We start from the raw sequence: 15,455 nt of genomic DNA, 5'->3' as shown, positions 1-15,455 counted from the left end.
CAAGCTTTCATCCCAGGAATAAATCCTACTTGATCATGGTGTATAATCTTTTTAATGTATTTCTGAATTCAATTTGCTGTGTGTTGTTGGTTGGTTTTGGTTTTTTTAGGGTTTTTGCATCTCTATTCATCAGGAATATTGGCATATACTTTTCTCTATTTTTTTTGTATGCCTTTGGTTTTAAAATTAGGGTAATGCTGGGTGCATAAAATGAATTTTGGGAGCCTTCCCCCCTCTTCAATTTTTGGAAGAGTTTGAGAAAGATAGGTGTTAAATCTTCTTGCAATTATTTGGTAAAATTCCCCTGTGAAGTCATCTGGCCCAGGACTTTTATTTGTTGGGAGTTTTGTTCTTTTAAATTACTGATTCAATTTCATATGTTCTTGAATATTCTAGTTATTGTTCTGTTCAGATTTTCTGTTACTTCTTTATTCAGTCTTGGCAGATTCTTCCTTCCTTCCTTCTTTTTTCCCTCCCTCCCTCCCTCCTTTCTCTCTCTCTCTCTTTCTTTCTTTCCTTTTTTGTTAACAAGGCCTATATTTTTCCATTGATTTTTAGAAAGAGTGAAAGGGATTGGGAGAGACACAGAGAGAGAACCATCAATGTGTGAGAGAGACACATTGATTGGTTGCTTCACACATGTGCCCCTAGCAGGGCCAGGGAATCAAATCTACAACTAAGGTATGTGCCATTGACCAGAATTGAACCCAGGACCCTTCGGTCCATAGGCCAACACTCTATCCACTGGCTAGGGCCAGATTGTATGTTTCTAGGAATTGATCTGTTTCTTCTTGATTGTCTAGTTTGTCGGCATTTAATTGTTTGTAGAATTTTCCTATAGTTTTTTGTATTTCTGTGGTGTTAGTTGTCACTATTCCTCTTTCATTTCTGATTTTGTTTATTTGGTTTCTCTCTCTTTTTTTCTTGATGAGTCTGGTTCAATAAATATCAATCTTGTTTATCTTTTAAGAGAACTAGCTCTTGGTTTCATTGATCTTTCTTTAAAATTTTTAAAATATATATAGTTTTACTCATTTCAGAGAGGAAGGGAGAGGGAGAGAGAGATAGAAACATCAATAATGAGTGAGAACCATTGTTCAGCTGCCTTCTGAACAGTGGGGATCAAGCCCACAACCTGGGCACGTGCCCTGAACAGGAATCAAACCATGACCTCCTGATTCATAGGTAGATGCCCAACCACTGAGCCACACTGGCCAGGCTAATTGATCTTTTGTATTGTTCTTTAGAATATGTTTTCTTTACTTCCACTCTGATCTTTATTCTCTCTTTTCTTCTAGTCACTTTGGCTTTGTTTGTTATTATTTTTCTAGCTCCTGTAGGTGGAAGATTAGATGGTTTATTTGAGATGTTTCTTATTTCTTAAGGTAGGCCTGTATTGCTATGACTTTCCCTCTTAGAACTACTTTGGCTATGTCCCATAAGTTTTGAGTTATTTTGTTTTCATTTTTATTTGTTTCAATGTATCTTTTGATTTCCTCCTTGATCTTGTTGTTTACATATTTATTGTTTAGTAGCATGCTATTTGGCCTCAATGTGTTTTTCAGTTTTGTTATTGATTTCTAGTTTCATATCATTGTGATTGGAAAAGATGCTTAATCTGATTTTGATCTTCTCAAGTTTGTTGAGACAATTTTGTGACCTAACATGTGTCTAGTCTGGAATGGTTTCCATGTGCACTTGAAAAGAATTTATTTATATTCTACTACTTTGGCATGAATTGTTCCAATAATATCAATTAAATCCACCTGGTCTAATGTGCTATTTAAGGCCACTCTTTCCTTCTTGATTTTCTGTCCGTGGACTTTGACAGGGTGTTAAAGTCCCCTGCCATTATTGTCTTACTCTTTGTGTCCACCAGTATTTGTTTTATGTATTTAGGTGCTCCTATGGTGGGTGCCTAAATATTTACAAGGGTTATATCTTCTTGTTGGGTTGATACCATTATCACTATAAAATGTCTGTCTTCATCTCTTGTTATTGCCTTTGTTTTAAAGTCTATTTTGTCTAATATAAGTATTGCTGCCCCATCTTTTTTTCTATTTTCATAAAAAATATTTTTTATCCCTCTACTTTCAGTCTGTGAGTGTCTTTTAATCTGAAGTGGGTCTCTTGTAGGCGACAAATGTATTAGGCTTGTTTTCTGATCTAATTAGCCCCGTGATGTCTTGTGATTGGAGCATTTATTTCACCAACATTTAAAGTAATTATTGACAGGTATCTACTTATTGTAGCTTTATTATTCATTTTTAAATTTTTTCTTCTTAAATTATTTTTAACGTGTTTTTGTAATACTGACTCAGTGATGGTAAAGTTCTTTAGCTTTTTCTTGTCCAGAATAAATAGTTATTTTCCTTGGCTTTATAAGGAAGGTTGTTTGGCTGCTCCTGCACTAGAAAGCTATGTGCATAAAAAAGTTTATTACAGCAAAGAATAGAAATGATTTCCAAACAATAGCTCTATGTTTGAGCAAATTATGGTATGTCTACAGGATGGAATATTATGTAGCCATTAAAAATTATGTGTGCAAGCATAGCTAAATATTTTTTTAAATATTTTTATTGATTTCAGAGAGGAAGGGAGAGAGAGATAGAAACATCAATAATGAGAGAGAATCATTGATCAGCTGCCTCCTGCACGCCCCACACTGGGGATCAAGCTTACAACCTGGGCATGTGTCCTGACCGGGAATCGAACTGCGATCTCCTGCTTCATAGGTTGATGTTCAACCCCTGAGCCACGCTGGCCGGGCCACAGGGAAATATTTTTAATGCTCCTTAATGGTATAGGAGAAATATGTGTGATGCTTACTAGAAACTCATGGTAATAATCAATACAGACTAGTATTTATCAATGAGAAAAAGAAGCATAAAAACAACCATAATATATACAAAATATTAATTACAGTTGCCTCTCAACAGAGTGATTTTCTTGCGACTGTATACTTTTTCTGTACCAGAAGTTTTCTTTATTCAGCACATATTTAACTTTTATTACAAAAGGAAAAAGATGAACAAGGCAAGAGAGGGAAGTGGGGGGTGGAGAGACACAGGACTGCCCCTGTCTGCCTGCCACGACTCAGCCGGCGTTCCCCTGGGGGCTGGGGTGTGGGAGGACTTCTGCCTGTGGCAGCCCCTGCGGGGGGCCTGGCTGCTGCTTCTCTGCCCACCGTCCCAGGACGGCGGCTTCTGTCTCAGGGAGCGCCTCGGCCCCTCTGGCCCGAAGGCTCTGACTGCGCTCTGTGACCTTGGCCCGCCAGTCCCCTTGCTCCCTGGTTGTCAGCCGTTCTGGAGGGAATGTTCTGAAGACCTTTCTGGGAAACAGGATAAGCAGGAGGTCCTGATCACAGGAAAGTGGGTGTTCTTTTAAAAATAAAGAAGCTTCTCTCAACACCCTGTTTTTCCTCTAACCTTCGGTCTCCTCCGATCCTGCTGGCAACTAACACTCGTTCTATCTCTTCCAGGAAATGACCGAAACAGCCTGGATTTCAACAGGCAGGTAAGGACTTTCAAAACAAAACTTAATTCAATTAATTTGGGGCTCAGTGTCACTACGCCCGATGTGGGAGAAACCAAAAAGATTAAGTGTTTATTCACAGACCCTACATTTGAAGATTGGAAGGGGCATTTAAAGGGCTTCCACTGCCACCCGGAACCCAGTGTCTGGGCCTCTCTCACTGTCCCCTCAAAAGAGCGCGGACCCCGCAGCGCCTCTTAGAAGGGACTGCGAGCCGGACGGCGTCCAGAGTCCAAGACGCAGCTCTTTCCCGGCAGAGCTCCCCGAGTCGCCTCCTGGCCGCGCTTGTTTGCACCGTCTGACGTGTGGGGGGGAATTTATGGGGGTGCCGAGTGCGCGGTACCTGGATTTCTCATGGAATTCCTGGTCTGCAGGAAGGAGATAGTGGACGAGGAGGGGAAACAGGCACCGAGAGCTCGGAGGGAGAGAGTGGCTAAAAGATTAAATAGAGGGCCGGAGACCATGGGATACCAGGACACAGGCTTTATTGGAGATCACCCTGCCGGCCGCCTTCCAGAGGGGGAAAGGGAAGAGAGAGAAAGAGAGAGAGAGAGAGAGAGAGAGAGCTTGAGAGAGAGCTTGCTGGGGTGAGAGTGCCTTTTAAGGGGAGGAAAAGAGGGGATGGGGCTTAGGGCACTCAGCACAAGCTGATTGGTGGTTTCATGTAAGTACATGGTTAGGGGCCTAGGGAATTAGGAATCGGGGGCTTAGGGTATATGGCAGGTGCTGATTGGTGGTTCAATGTACAGTCCATATAAGGTGTTCAGGAATGTCCGGCTGCAGGTAGAGTTTACGTCATGCTCTGTCCATCAGTTGGGGGAAGGGAGGATCTATCATTCTAGGCTTTTGCTAATATTAAAAAAATTGAGAGTCCAGGCAGGGTCAGGGGATGAGGGTCCATCTTCCATAGCTACTTCCTGCTGAGAGGGGGAGTCGTTAGGGGCGTCTACTCGGGGTCTCAAGGATTCTGGTGTTAGGTTCTGAATTCAGTGCCAGATGGATCTCTCCCACCTTCTGGTTGGCGAACGCCTGCATTCTGTTCTGCAAGAAACTAGTGAAACAGCGCATGAGACAGGGCGTAAAGAAACAGACACCAGTTGGCCTAATGATGGGTGGCTGGACGAGGAGTGCAGCAGCATGATTTCCCCAAGGGACTGGTTGGTGAAGTCTCGAGAGCGATCCTGTTGAGTCACTTGGGAGGTAAAAGCTGGTCCTGAGGCTGCCACAGCGTCACTTGTCTGGTTTTGCTGCTTTTCTGGGCCTGGAGCTGAAAGACAACTGAGACCTAGATGTTATTTTTAGGGGGAAAGGAGTAGGTTACCCTGGGGGTGAGGTTCTTGTTTTCCCAGTTTTGCCCCTTGCTGGGCATCCACAGGTTTCTTGTAGGTCCTGAGACAGGGTTTCAAAGTATGTGTAGAGCAGTGGTTAAGCTCCCTGTGGCAGTTCCAACTCCTGCTGTGATGCTGAGGGTTAGGAGGAGAGGGATGATCTGGACTGCCCTTTTGTGTCAGATATGATGGGTTACGGGACAGGTAAAGACTGATTATTGGGGCTGCATCTACATTGGGTGAGAGATGGATGAGAGTACAGACTCCTGTCCAGCTGATGGGGAGACAGATGTATGTGTTTTCCCCACAGAGGAAGAAAAATCCCTGATCATGGAGACAAGCTGAAAGTTGTAAGGAGAAGAGGTGGGCTAAATGGTATGAGATTCCTTTTAGAGGGTGGTCACCATGGCGCTACCAATGAGGGGTGACAGATGAGTGATTGAGATTGTGTTGCAGTAAAAGTGGGAGGGAAAGGGAAGGAAAGGAGTAGTGAGAGCCAGGGACCCGGATGGTTGGATGAGAGGTTAGACACTGAATATTCTGGTTTAGCTTAAGAAGTATCTAGCAACCTTGTCCTGCCAGGCTTGGAGACTGAAGCCTCACTTTCTTGCTCAGAGTAACTTCTTTCTTTCTTTTTATCTTTCTTTCTCTTCTCCATCTCATCACATGCACAACCTTCACAAAAACCTTCACAATTTCAAATTAGCCTTCAAACCTTCCTTCTATGCCCTTCAAAAATGCATAACCATGCCTCAGACCTTCTATTAAGTATTTCTAAACATGTCTAGCAATCAATGTTTCAGTATTGTGCGCTAGAAAAGGCAGCGAAGGAGGGAGCAGGCTCCGCAGCCCGTTCCCAGGCTAGCCAGGCCTCTAGCACTTGAGTCCCAAACCGGCGCATTCTTCCTACAGATAATGGTCATAGAGGAGATAGGAGATAAGGCGTTTACAGTCCAAGGAATGGCTCGGCCTTGTGGGGTGAGAGAGTGAAACTGAGGTAGGTGACTGTGGTTTGGGACAACTGGGCTTTATGAGGGGATGCATGGTAGCCCTGGCCGGGCACCGAGGTAGAATGAGAAAAGAGTGAATGGGGGAATTTAGTAAGATGCAGTGTAGACGTGAGGTGGCTAATGGCTGTGAGACTAATCCGTCAACCCCCATAATAGAGACTGAGGAGTGGACAAGGGTCCCAGTGAATTCAGGGAGGGCAGAATAAGTGGCCCCAGTGTCAATTAAAAAGGAGATGGGCTTACCTGCCACCACAGTCGTTCCCCGAGGCTCTGTCCTGGTGATGGAAGTCTGTGGGGCCCTGTCAGGGCCTGGCAGCTTCTTCGGTGGCCAGTCCCAGGAGGTCTGGGAGCTTCAAACCGGATCCAGAGGGCGGCCATGCTGGACTGGCTGAGGCCAGACAGGAGCCAGACTACAGTCTGAGTTCCAGTGGCCTTCCCTTCCACACCTTGGGCAGGGCCCAGGCGGGGGTCTTGGGTTTGAGCAGGACTTGGCGCAGTGTCCTTCCTTGCTGCAATTGAAGCATGGGCCCGGAGGAGGCTTAGCCCCTGACTTACCTGCAGTTGGAGGACCGGCACTCGGTTTGGGGTTCGTGAGAGCGGTGGCTAGGAGCTGGAAGGTCTCCTAAGGGGCCTCTGCCTTGGCCTGATCTCGTCTTTGGTTTTGGATTTGGGTCTCCTTGTCTCTATTATTAAAGACCTTAAAGGTCAGGTTAACGAGATCTTTTTGAGGGGTTTGTGGACCTGCAGTTGCGGCGTATGTCGGGAAGTAAAGGTGGTCAGGTCAGTGGAAAAAGAAACCTGAGATGCCTCTCAATCTGTGAGGCTGGACATAGAGAATGGGACATGGACTCAAAGAGTGTGCCCTCAGTTCCTGCTGCCTCCCTCAGGGGTAGAGTGGACACGAGAGTAGAAGAATCTGTTGAGGAAGGCAGTCTTTGGGCCTGAGAATGAGTGTTAGATGGAAAGGCTGTTTTAGAGCTCAGGTTCTCAGGATTTGGGCTCAGGGACTGGGGAGAAGACGGCTGCTGGTTAAGAGGGTCTGAAGAGAAAGAGCCTAGGCGGTTTTCAATTTGAGAAGGATCAGAAAGTGAGAAGGGAAATGGTCAGCCACCTGTGAATTCGTTAGCTGGAGGCCACAGGAGCGGAGATAAGGCGGAGAGCACAGGGGAAGGCTGGGGTGGGGGTGGGGAGGTGTTAGAATTCTCAGAGGTAGAAATGCCCCATCCTGCCTCCCATAATGAGGGCAGGACCAGGAGGGACATTTCAGGGAGACTGAGGCTCAGGAAGCGAACACCCTGAGGGAGAGGAAGGGCCTGTAAATGCGGCCACCGCCACCGCTGCTGATGCCGGTCAGTTGGCGGGACCAGTGAGTGTAAAGGAAAAAAAAAGCTAAACGTCCTCCGAGTCCTCCAAGGACTCCTGCACTCCACTCCGGCGGCGCTGACCTGGGAAAAAGAGTGCTTAGTCAGAGAGGGGCAGGTTTAGGGTTGTAAGGAGGTGGCGGGAGTGAGACACGTGGAGAGAAACCATCCGCTGGGTTGGAAGAGTCAGAAGACAGGGAAAGGGGTTTGAGAGGGCAAAGAGGACTTTGTGAGGAGGATCAAGCGAGGGGGGAGAGCAGGATCGGGGGAGAGGGGGGAAGCCTGTTCGTAGGAATCTCAAACGCTTTCCAATCCGGTGGCAAAATCATCTAGATCTCGGAGGAAATTGGAATTTCCAGGCCACAGAGAGACATTGTTGAGTTTATATTGTGGCCAGGTAGAGCTTCTTTGAGGTTACGAGAGGGTTTGGATTGAGGGGTTCCCATGACCGGAGGGAAGGGCCACCGAGAAGTTGGGGAGGAAAGAAGAAGCGTCCTTCTTCTCCCTCAACCAACGAGAGAGAGAGAGAGAGAGAGAGAGAGAGAGAGAGACAGAGAGAGGCGAGAGAAGGTTCCAAGGTCGTCACCCCGATACCTTTCCTGTAGAGACGAGCAGAGTTTTCCCGGCCAGGCACCTGGGCTTTCGAGAAGACGTGAAGCCAAGATTTCGGGAAAACTCCAAGGCCCTTCCAGGTCAAGGGAACTGGGGGGGGGGCGGTTGGGAAAATCCCTGAAGCCTACCGGTTAGAAGGAAGCGATGAGATTCCCACGTGTCCTGGTACGGCAGGGTTTGAGGAGTGTTCTGAGCAGGCCAATCGACTCAGAACCATGCCGCCCAGCAGAGCCAGAGCAGGAGTCAGAAGCTCGGGGCTAGGTTCGAGGATAGTCCATGCTCACCCAGGTTCAGCACCATGATGAAAGATGAAACAGAGGGCCGGAGACCGTGGGATACCAGGACACAGGCTTTATTGGCGATCACCCTGCCGGCCGCCTTCCAGAGGGGGAAAGGGAAGAGAGAGAGAGAGAGAGAGAGAGAGAGAGAGAGAGAGAGCGCGAGCTTGCCGGGGTGAGAGTGCCTTTTAAGGGGAGAAGAGGGGACGGGGCTTAGGGCACTCAGCACAAGCTGATTGGTGGTTTCATGTGAGGCACATGGTTAGGGGCCTAGGGATTTAGGAATTGGGGGCTTAGGGTATATGGCAGGTGCTGATTGGTGGTTCAATGTACAGTCCATATAAGGTGTTCAGGAATGTCCGGCTGCAGGTGGAGTTGACGTCATGCTCCGTCCATCAGTTGGGGGAGGGGAGGATCTATCAGTGGCCGCGCTCAGCGGGACAGTGCAGGCGCGGGCCTGGCGCCTTCCAGGAAATTGGGTTGGGGGGTTGGGGTTAGTCAGGGGGGGACTTGGGTGGGGTTAGGCAGCGCTGGATGGATCACAGGGTGGATGGATGTGGATGTGTGAAGAGAAGGGTGGAGAGGAGAGAAAATACTTTCTCTTAGGGTTAGCGGCCAATGGGAGGCCTGGGTGCAGCGGGGACAGGGAACGTGTCGGGAGCAGAAGGCCTGCAGTTTGCTGGGAGGAGGCTAAGCTGAGACGAGAGGAGCCGTGCTGAGGGTCCTGGCATGAGTCAGAGAGAGGCGAGGCTCGGGCGCACAATCAGAAGCCTAGCTTTGGTCCGGTTCCTGCCACTGACCAGCTAGATGACCTTGGTCAGGTCGCTTAGTAGTTTTGGTCTGAGTTTTCTCAGCCGCAGAATAAATGTATTTGATAAACTGGGGCTGGGTGGGGGGAATGTGCTATGTCAGGTGTAGGAATACAAAGAAAGTTAAGATGTGGTCCCTGCCCTGGAGGAGGCCACAGTCCGGCATGAAGCATGGGGCTAGGGAAAGAGGAGAATGAGAGGGAAAGGGAAGGGGAGGGAGCAGGGAAAAGAGAAATAAAGACTCTTTTTTTAAAAAAAGAAAAGTATTTCAATGGTATGGTTTTTTAAATTTATTTTTACAGAGAGAGGAAGGGAGATGGAGAGAGAGATAGAAACATTGATGAGTCAGAAACATCATCCATCAGCTGCCTCCTGCACGCCCCCCACTGGGGATCAAGCGCACAACCCAGGCATGTGCCCTGACCGGGAACCGAACCAGCGACCTCCTGGTTCACAGGCCGATGCTCAACCACTGAGCCACACCAGCAGGGTGAGATAGAGACCCTTGAGTGAATACGTATAGTACCGTCTCACGCTTACTACAGATATGTAAAAAGCATGGTGTCATCTGGCCGGCATGGCTATTGGTTGAGCACTGACCTAGGAACCAGGAGGTGGAGGTTTGATTCCCGGTCAGGGCACAGGCCCGGGTTGCGGGCTTGATCCCCAAGTGGGCACCCAGGAGGCAGCCAATCAGTGATTCTCTCTCATCATTGATGCTTCCATCTCTCCCTCTCCCTTCCCCTCTGAAATCAACACACACACACACACACACACACACACACACACACACACACACACATATTTTAAAAAGCATGGTGTCAAACGGAAATGGGAATCTCAGGCAGGCTTCATGGAGGAGGAATATTTGTGTCGCGCTCTGAAGGGTGAGTAGGCGTTGGTTAGGCAGAGAAAAGTAGACTGGAGGGGGGTGTCCGTGGGGAAGGGAAGATGGCCCCCAAGTGGTCGTGCATTGGGTGAGCACTGGGGGAGGGAGTGGGGAGAAGGAGAAGAGGTTGTGTAGGAGCGGCCTGACTGTTAGCAGACACGGGAGAGCAAGGAGGAGCCGCTGCCCCGGGTGAAGCCTGGCTGAGGCCCCAGCAAGCTGGTGGGACTGGGAGCTGGTGGGACTGGGAGCTGGTGGGACTGAGAGCTGGTGGGACTGGGAGCTGGTGGGACTGGGACTGGGAGCTGGTGGGACTGGGAGCTGGTGGGACTGGGAGCTGGTGGGACTGGGAGCTGGTGGGACTGGGAGCTGGTGTGACTGGGAGCTGGTGGGACTAGGAGTTGGTGGGACTGGGAGCTGGTGTGACTGGGAGCTGGTGGGACTGGGAGTTGGTGGGACTGGGAGCTGGTGTGACTGGGACTGGGAGCTGGTGTGACTGAGAGCTGGTGGCACTGGAAGTTGGTGGGACTGGGAGCTGGTGGGACTGGGAGCTGGTGGGACTGGGACTGGGACTGGGGGCTAGTGGGACTGGGAGCTGGTGGGACTGGGAGCTGGTGGGACTGGGAGCTGGTGGACTGGGAGCTGGTGGGACTGGGAGCTGGTGGGACTGGGAGTTGGTGGGACTGGGAGTTGGTGGGACTGGGAGCTGGTGTGACTGGGACTGGGAGCTGGTGGGACTGGGAGCTGGTGGGACTGGGAGCTGGTGGGACTGGGAGCTGGTGGACTGGGAGCTGGTGGGACTGGGAGCTGGTGGACAGGGAGCTGGTGGGACTGGGAGTTGGTGGGACTGGGAGCTTTTGGGACTGGGACTGGGAGCTGGTGGACTGGGAGCTGGTGGGACTGGGAGCTGGTGGACTGGGAGCTGGTGTGACTGGGAGCTGGTGGGACTGGGAGCTGGTGTGACTGGGAGCTGGTGGGACTGGGAGTTGGTGGGACTGGGAGCTGGTGTGACTGGGACTGGGAGCTGGTGGGACTGGGAGTTGGTGGGACTGGGAGCTGGTGTGACTGGGACTGGGAGCTGGTGTGACTGGGAGCTGGTGGGACTGGGAGTTGGTGGGACTGGGAGCTGGTGGGACTGGGAGCTGGTGGGACTGGGACTGGGACTGGGAGCTAGTGGGACTGGGAGCTGGTGGGACTGGGAGCTGGTGGGACTGGGAGCTGGTGGACTGGGAGCTGGTGGGACTGGGAGCTGGTGGGACTGGGAGCTGGTGGGACTGGGAGCTGGTGGGACTGGGAGCTGGTGGGACTGGGAGCTGGTGGGACTGGGAGCTGGTGGGGCTGGGAGCTGGTGGGACTGGGAGCTGGTGGGACTGGGAGCTGGTGGGACTGGGAGCTGGTGGGACTGGGAGCTGGTGGGACTGGGAGCTGGTGGGACTGGGAGCTGGTGGGACTGGGACTGGGAGCTGGTGGGACTGGGAGCTGGTGGGACTGGGAGCTGGTGGGACTGGGACTGGGAGCTGGTGGGACTGGGAGCTGGTGGGACTGGGAGCTGGTGGGGCTGGGAGCTGGTGGGACTGGGAGCTGGTGGGACTGGGAGCTGGTGGGACTGGGAGCTGGTGGGACTGGGAGCTGGTGTGACTGGGACTGGGAGCTGGTGGGACTGGGAGTTGGTGGGACTGGGAGCTGGTGTGACTGGGACTGGGAGCTGGTGTGACTGGGAGCTGGTGGCACTGGGAGTTGGTGGGACTGGGAGCTGGTGGGACTGGGAGCTGGTGGGACTGGGACTGGGACTGGGAGCTAGTGGGACTGGGAGCTGGTGGGACTGGGAGCTGGTGGGACTGGGAGCTGGTGGGACTGGGTGCTGGTGTGACTGGGAGCTGGTGGGACTGGGACTGGGAGCTGGTGGGACTGGGAGCTGGTGGGACTGGGAGCTGGTGGGACTGGGAGCTGGTGGGACTGGGACTGGGAGCTGGTGGGACTGGGAGCTGGTGGGACTGGGAGCTGGTGGGACTGGGACTGGGAGCTGGTGTGACTGGGAGCTGGTGGGACTGGGAGCTGGTGGGACTGGGAGCTGGTGGGACTGGGACTGGGAGCTGGTGGGACTGGGAGCTGGTGGGACTGGGACTGGGAGCTGGTGGGACTGGGAGATGGTGGGACTGGGAGCTGGTGGGACTGGGAGCTGTTGGGACTGGGAGCTGGTGGGACTGGGATAGACTGCAGCCCCGAAGGTGCATGAGGAGGGCGGTGGCTCATCGGGCAGCCTCGTGCTCAGCCTGTTAACTTGTTGGTCCCCAGGAAGCGCCTGAGCCTGTGGGGAGAACGGGGTGATCACAGCAGGGACACCCCCCAGCCTCCAGAGAGAGAAGACAGGGTTGGGAGGCGATGAAGAAGGACCGACCTCTGGCCAGGAAGTCAGCGTCCCAGGGCCCGTGCTCCTCCGCCCTGGGTCGCGGCTGCCTTCGTCTCCCTGTGCCTCGGTTTCCCCAAGGGGAACATGAGCTGACTTAGTGCAGGCTGTGGCCCCACTTCCTCCTGCCGTGTCCTGCTGCGTCGTTGACTTGCCTCTCCGCTCACTGGGTTTTCATTTGCGGAGACATGAGGGGTGTCTGTCCCCCCGAGACGGGAGCGTGAGGGAAGTAGGCAACGTGGACGCTGCCCAGCACGCAGGCCCCTGTGTGCCCCCGTGGAAAGAAACATCTGGAATTTAGGGACAGAGACAGAAGGACCTAGCAGGCAACATGAGGGGCTTCGGGTGTCTGGTTACCCCAAGTCTGGACAGAGGGAGCCTTTGTAAGACGGGGAACGGCAATGCTGTGCAGTGAGCCTGGGAGGTGTTCAGAGCACTGAGCTCTGGGTTCTGCTGAGGACATCGCTGAAGAGACGGCGTCCAAAACGGGTGACAGCAGAGAAGTCGGGGTGGGGTGGGGGGTTGACGGGCAGAGAGGGGCAGCAAGACTGCCAGGCACTGGAGGCAGCGAGAGGCTCCTGTGTGAGGGCGCGGCTGCGGGGAGCTGGGCGGCGCTCAGCCTCCTGCGATGGTGGAAGGCGAGGCTGAGCTGTGGGTGGGACCAGGTGATGAACTTTAAATGCCCAGCAAAGAATGCTGCCTTGTGGTCAGTAGGGAGCGTTTTCAAGCATGACTGGCGTCATGTAATGGGTGCATTGGGAGCGGGGGGCGGGGGGACAGCCCGGTGCAGGAGAGGCCTGCGCAGTGCCCAGGAGAGGGCCTAGCAGCGAGGTCAGTGTGCGGCCTGCGGCTAGACTGCCTGCGTGTGGGCGGGGCTTGGCACCACCTGCTGGGTGACCTTGGGCAAGGACTTGAGCTTCTTGTCCCTTGTTCTCCTCATCTGTAAAGTGGGGAGAATACGATACTTATCCCACGGTCAGGTGAGTGAGTGAGCGGGAGCGGGAGTCCCTCTCAGACTATGGTCTAGAACATGTCAGGGTGGGGCAAAGTAGGTTTACAGTTGCCCCCATGTGCCCCTTAGAGCACGGAGCCATAAAAAAGATGGGATGTTCCTTCATGTTTTAAAACGGGAACTACTGTGGCTCCCTGGCTGTGTGTGGACTCGCAGTGTGGAGCTGGCTCAGCGGCTGTCTCTAAACATCAACAGGAGGCAGCCCGGGAGAGGCTCTGCGGCCTCACAGTGATGAGGAGGCTGCTCCAGGGAGTCCGGGCGGGGGCGCTGCAGGGGAGGGCCTGAGTGTTGGCAGGGTGAGCTCCCTCTGCCCTCACCCCGCCCCCACCGCCCGGAGCAGCTGAGGGGTAGAGGGCAGGGAGGAATTACCTGAGGGCATTTGCCTTTAGTTCACGGATCTGCAGTGAGCCAGTTAGTGAGGAGTCAGCGGGGACTAGCGCATGCTCCCTGGCCACAGGGCACCCCGCTAGGGGGAGAACACCCAGCAAAGGCCGCGCAGGACCGGAAGGGCCCTGCGCCCTGACGATGGCCACGGCCCGCTCAGTGAGGCGAGGGGAGTCCGGCAGGCGGTGGGCTTGGAGCCAGGAGGCTCGGCACAGTCCCTGTGAGAGGCCTGAGGATGAGGATGAGGGTGAGGACGGGAGACGCTGGGCCCTCGGCTGGCTTCTCTTTGCCACAGGGTCCAGCTGTGGCTCCACCTTCCAGGCAGAGGCAGGGATATTTGGGGGCAGGAGGGCTGAGAGGGAGAGGAGATGAGGAGCAGTGGGGTTGGATTTTAGGGTGTGAATTCATAATCTCCTTCCTTCCCCCCCACTGTACCAAACACAGTTGAAAAATAGGCCCAGCAGTGACAGATATGGCTGCAGGGGCGCGTGGTTGGATATAAGCTCAGAGGCCTCCTCCAGATCACCTACATCCCTGGGTTCAGGGGGAGACCCTTCTAGCCAACAGCAGGTCCCGGAGGAGCCAAGCCATCCCCCTCCCCCATTCCTTCTAACCCTGTGGTTCTTGGCCTTCCCAGATGCCCCTTGCAACAGGGTTCTGTAAAGCCTCTTTAATATCCTGGAATGAAATTTAGAGAAAACAAATAAAAATCAGTGAGATTCTCTAATTGGCATAAAAAGAGAACAAACAGTAATTTAAAATAAAATAACATGTACTTCAATTCAGCAAGTCAGAGTCCTGAGCACACACTTTCCGTTGAGGTTTAACCAGATGGTGGGACCTTCTGCCGACATGAAGACAGACACACTTACAGACTGACTGGGATCTCGATGGGCAGTTCAAAAGCCATAATTTCCCAAAGTGTTAACTCTTGGTAAACCTCCAACAAAGTAAAAATGTAATCATATTTCCTCAGTTGACAAAGAAAATGGCATTCCTGAAAAAAAAGTCAGTGGGTATTAAAAGTCTTCAAAAGATACTCTGTGCTCGTGGGGAAAATGGAGCTGGGTCCTCGGCTCATGTGACGCTACGCAGGCTGTTTAGGGACATGAATGTCCAGCAATACCACTGAGGGGCCCGCGGAGGGTGAGTGGGTGAGCCGCGTTTCCTAGCTGTACGTCTGCTGCCTCGCAGGGGCCTGCCCTCAGCCCAGCAAGTGCAAAGTACTGAAAGCTAGAAACACCCCCCAGACTCAGAAGCCATGCCCCTTGCTGTCACCCCAGACCCCCAGGGAGGTGGGTCACGTCTGCCAGGAGGCAGGGACCTAGAAATGCCAGGCAGTGGGAGGTGGAGGCGGCCCTGGCCCTGGGCAGGGCACTCAGAAACAACACACCGGGCTCTGCCCTCAGAAGGAAGTGTCGGAGCACAGGTGTGAGCCCGCGCGGCCTCCTGCCTCCGCCGGGGCAGGGCTGGGGACAGGCAGCACACAGCGCGTTTTAGGGTTTTAGGCCGAGGGAGCCGGTGTGATGAGAGGCCCCTTCTCAGGGGGGTTTCCCCCGAGTAGTTCGATGACACACCCACAGTTGTCGTGACGGGATTGTGCCTGTGTCTGCTTCCCGGCGCGGCGAACGGATGGGTTAGAACGAAGGTCTATAATTTAGAATAGTCTCTGATATGCAGTGACCAACGATAAACATTGGCTCCTGGTATTTTCTGAGGAATGAGAACCCATCGTTTTGTCCTCCTCTCTCTCCCTGTGCGGCTGCTGAGCTGGGCTTGTACCCATTTGCATGGGCGGCAGATGCTACGGGAAAGGCAGTGTTTTCTAAGACCC

General features: G+C 52.8%; 1 protein-coding gene across 4 annotated transcripts in view; it reads left to right on the top strand.

The window, feature by feature from the left end:
* POU2F3 (POU class 2 homeobox 3) overlaps nucleotides 1-15,455 on the top strand; it is a 93,012-nt gene that overhangs the window by 32,251 nt on the left and 45,306 nt on the right. For all 4 annotated transcript variants that reach the window (XR_008557974.1, XM_054725365.1, XM_054725363.1 and 1 more), the window contains exon 3: nucleotides 3,482-3,516. Coding sequence is in view for 3 of the 4 variants with exons in the window: in XM_054725365.1 (XP_054581340.1) it covers nucleotides 3,482-3,516 (35 nt within the window). In the remaining variant the exon portion in view is untranslated. The remainder of the gene's footprint in view (nucleotides 1-3,481; nucleotides 3,517-15,455) is intronic.

This window comes from Eptesicus fuscus, chromosome 13 (genome assembly GCF_027574615.1).
Source record: "Eptesicus fuscus isolate TK198812 chromosome 13, DD_ASM_mEF_20220401, whole genome shotgun sequence".
Classification (NCBI taxonomy): Eukaryota; Metazoa; Chordata; class Mammalia; order Chiroptera; family Vespertilionidae; genus Eptesicus; species Eptesicus fuscus.
This window is presented reverse-complemented; position numbering and strand designations above follow the sequence as displayed.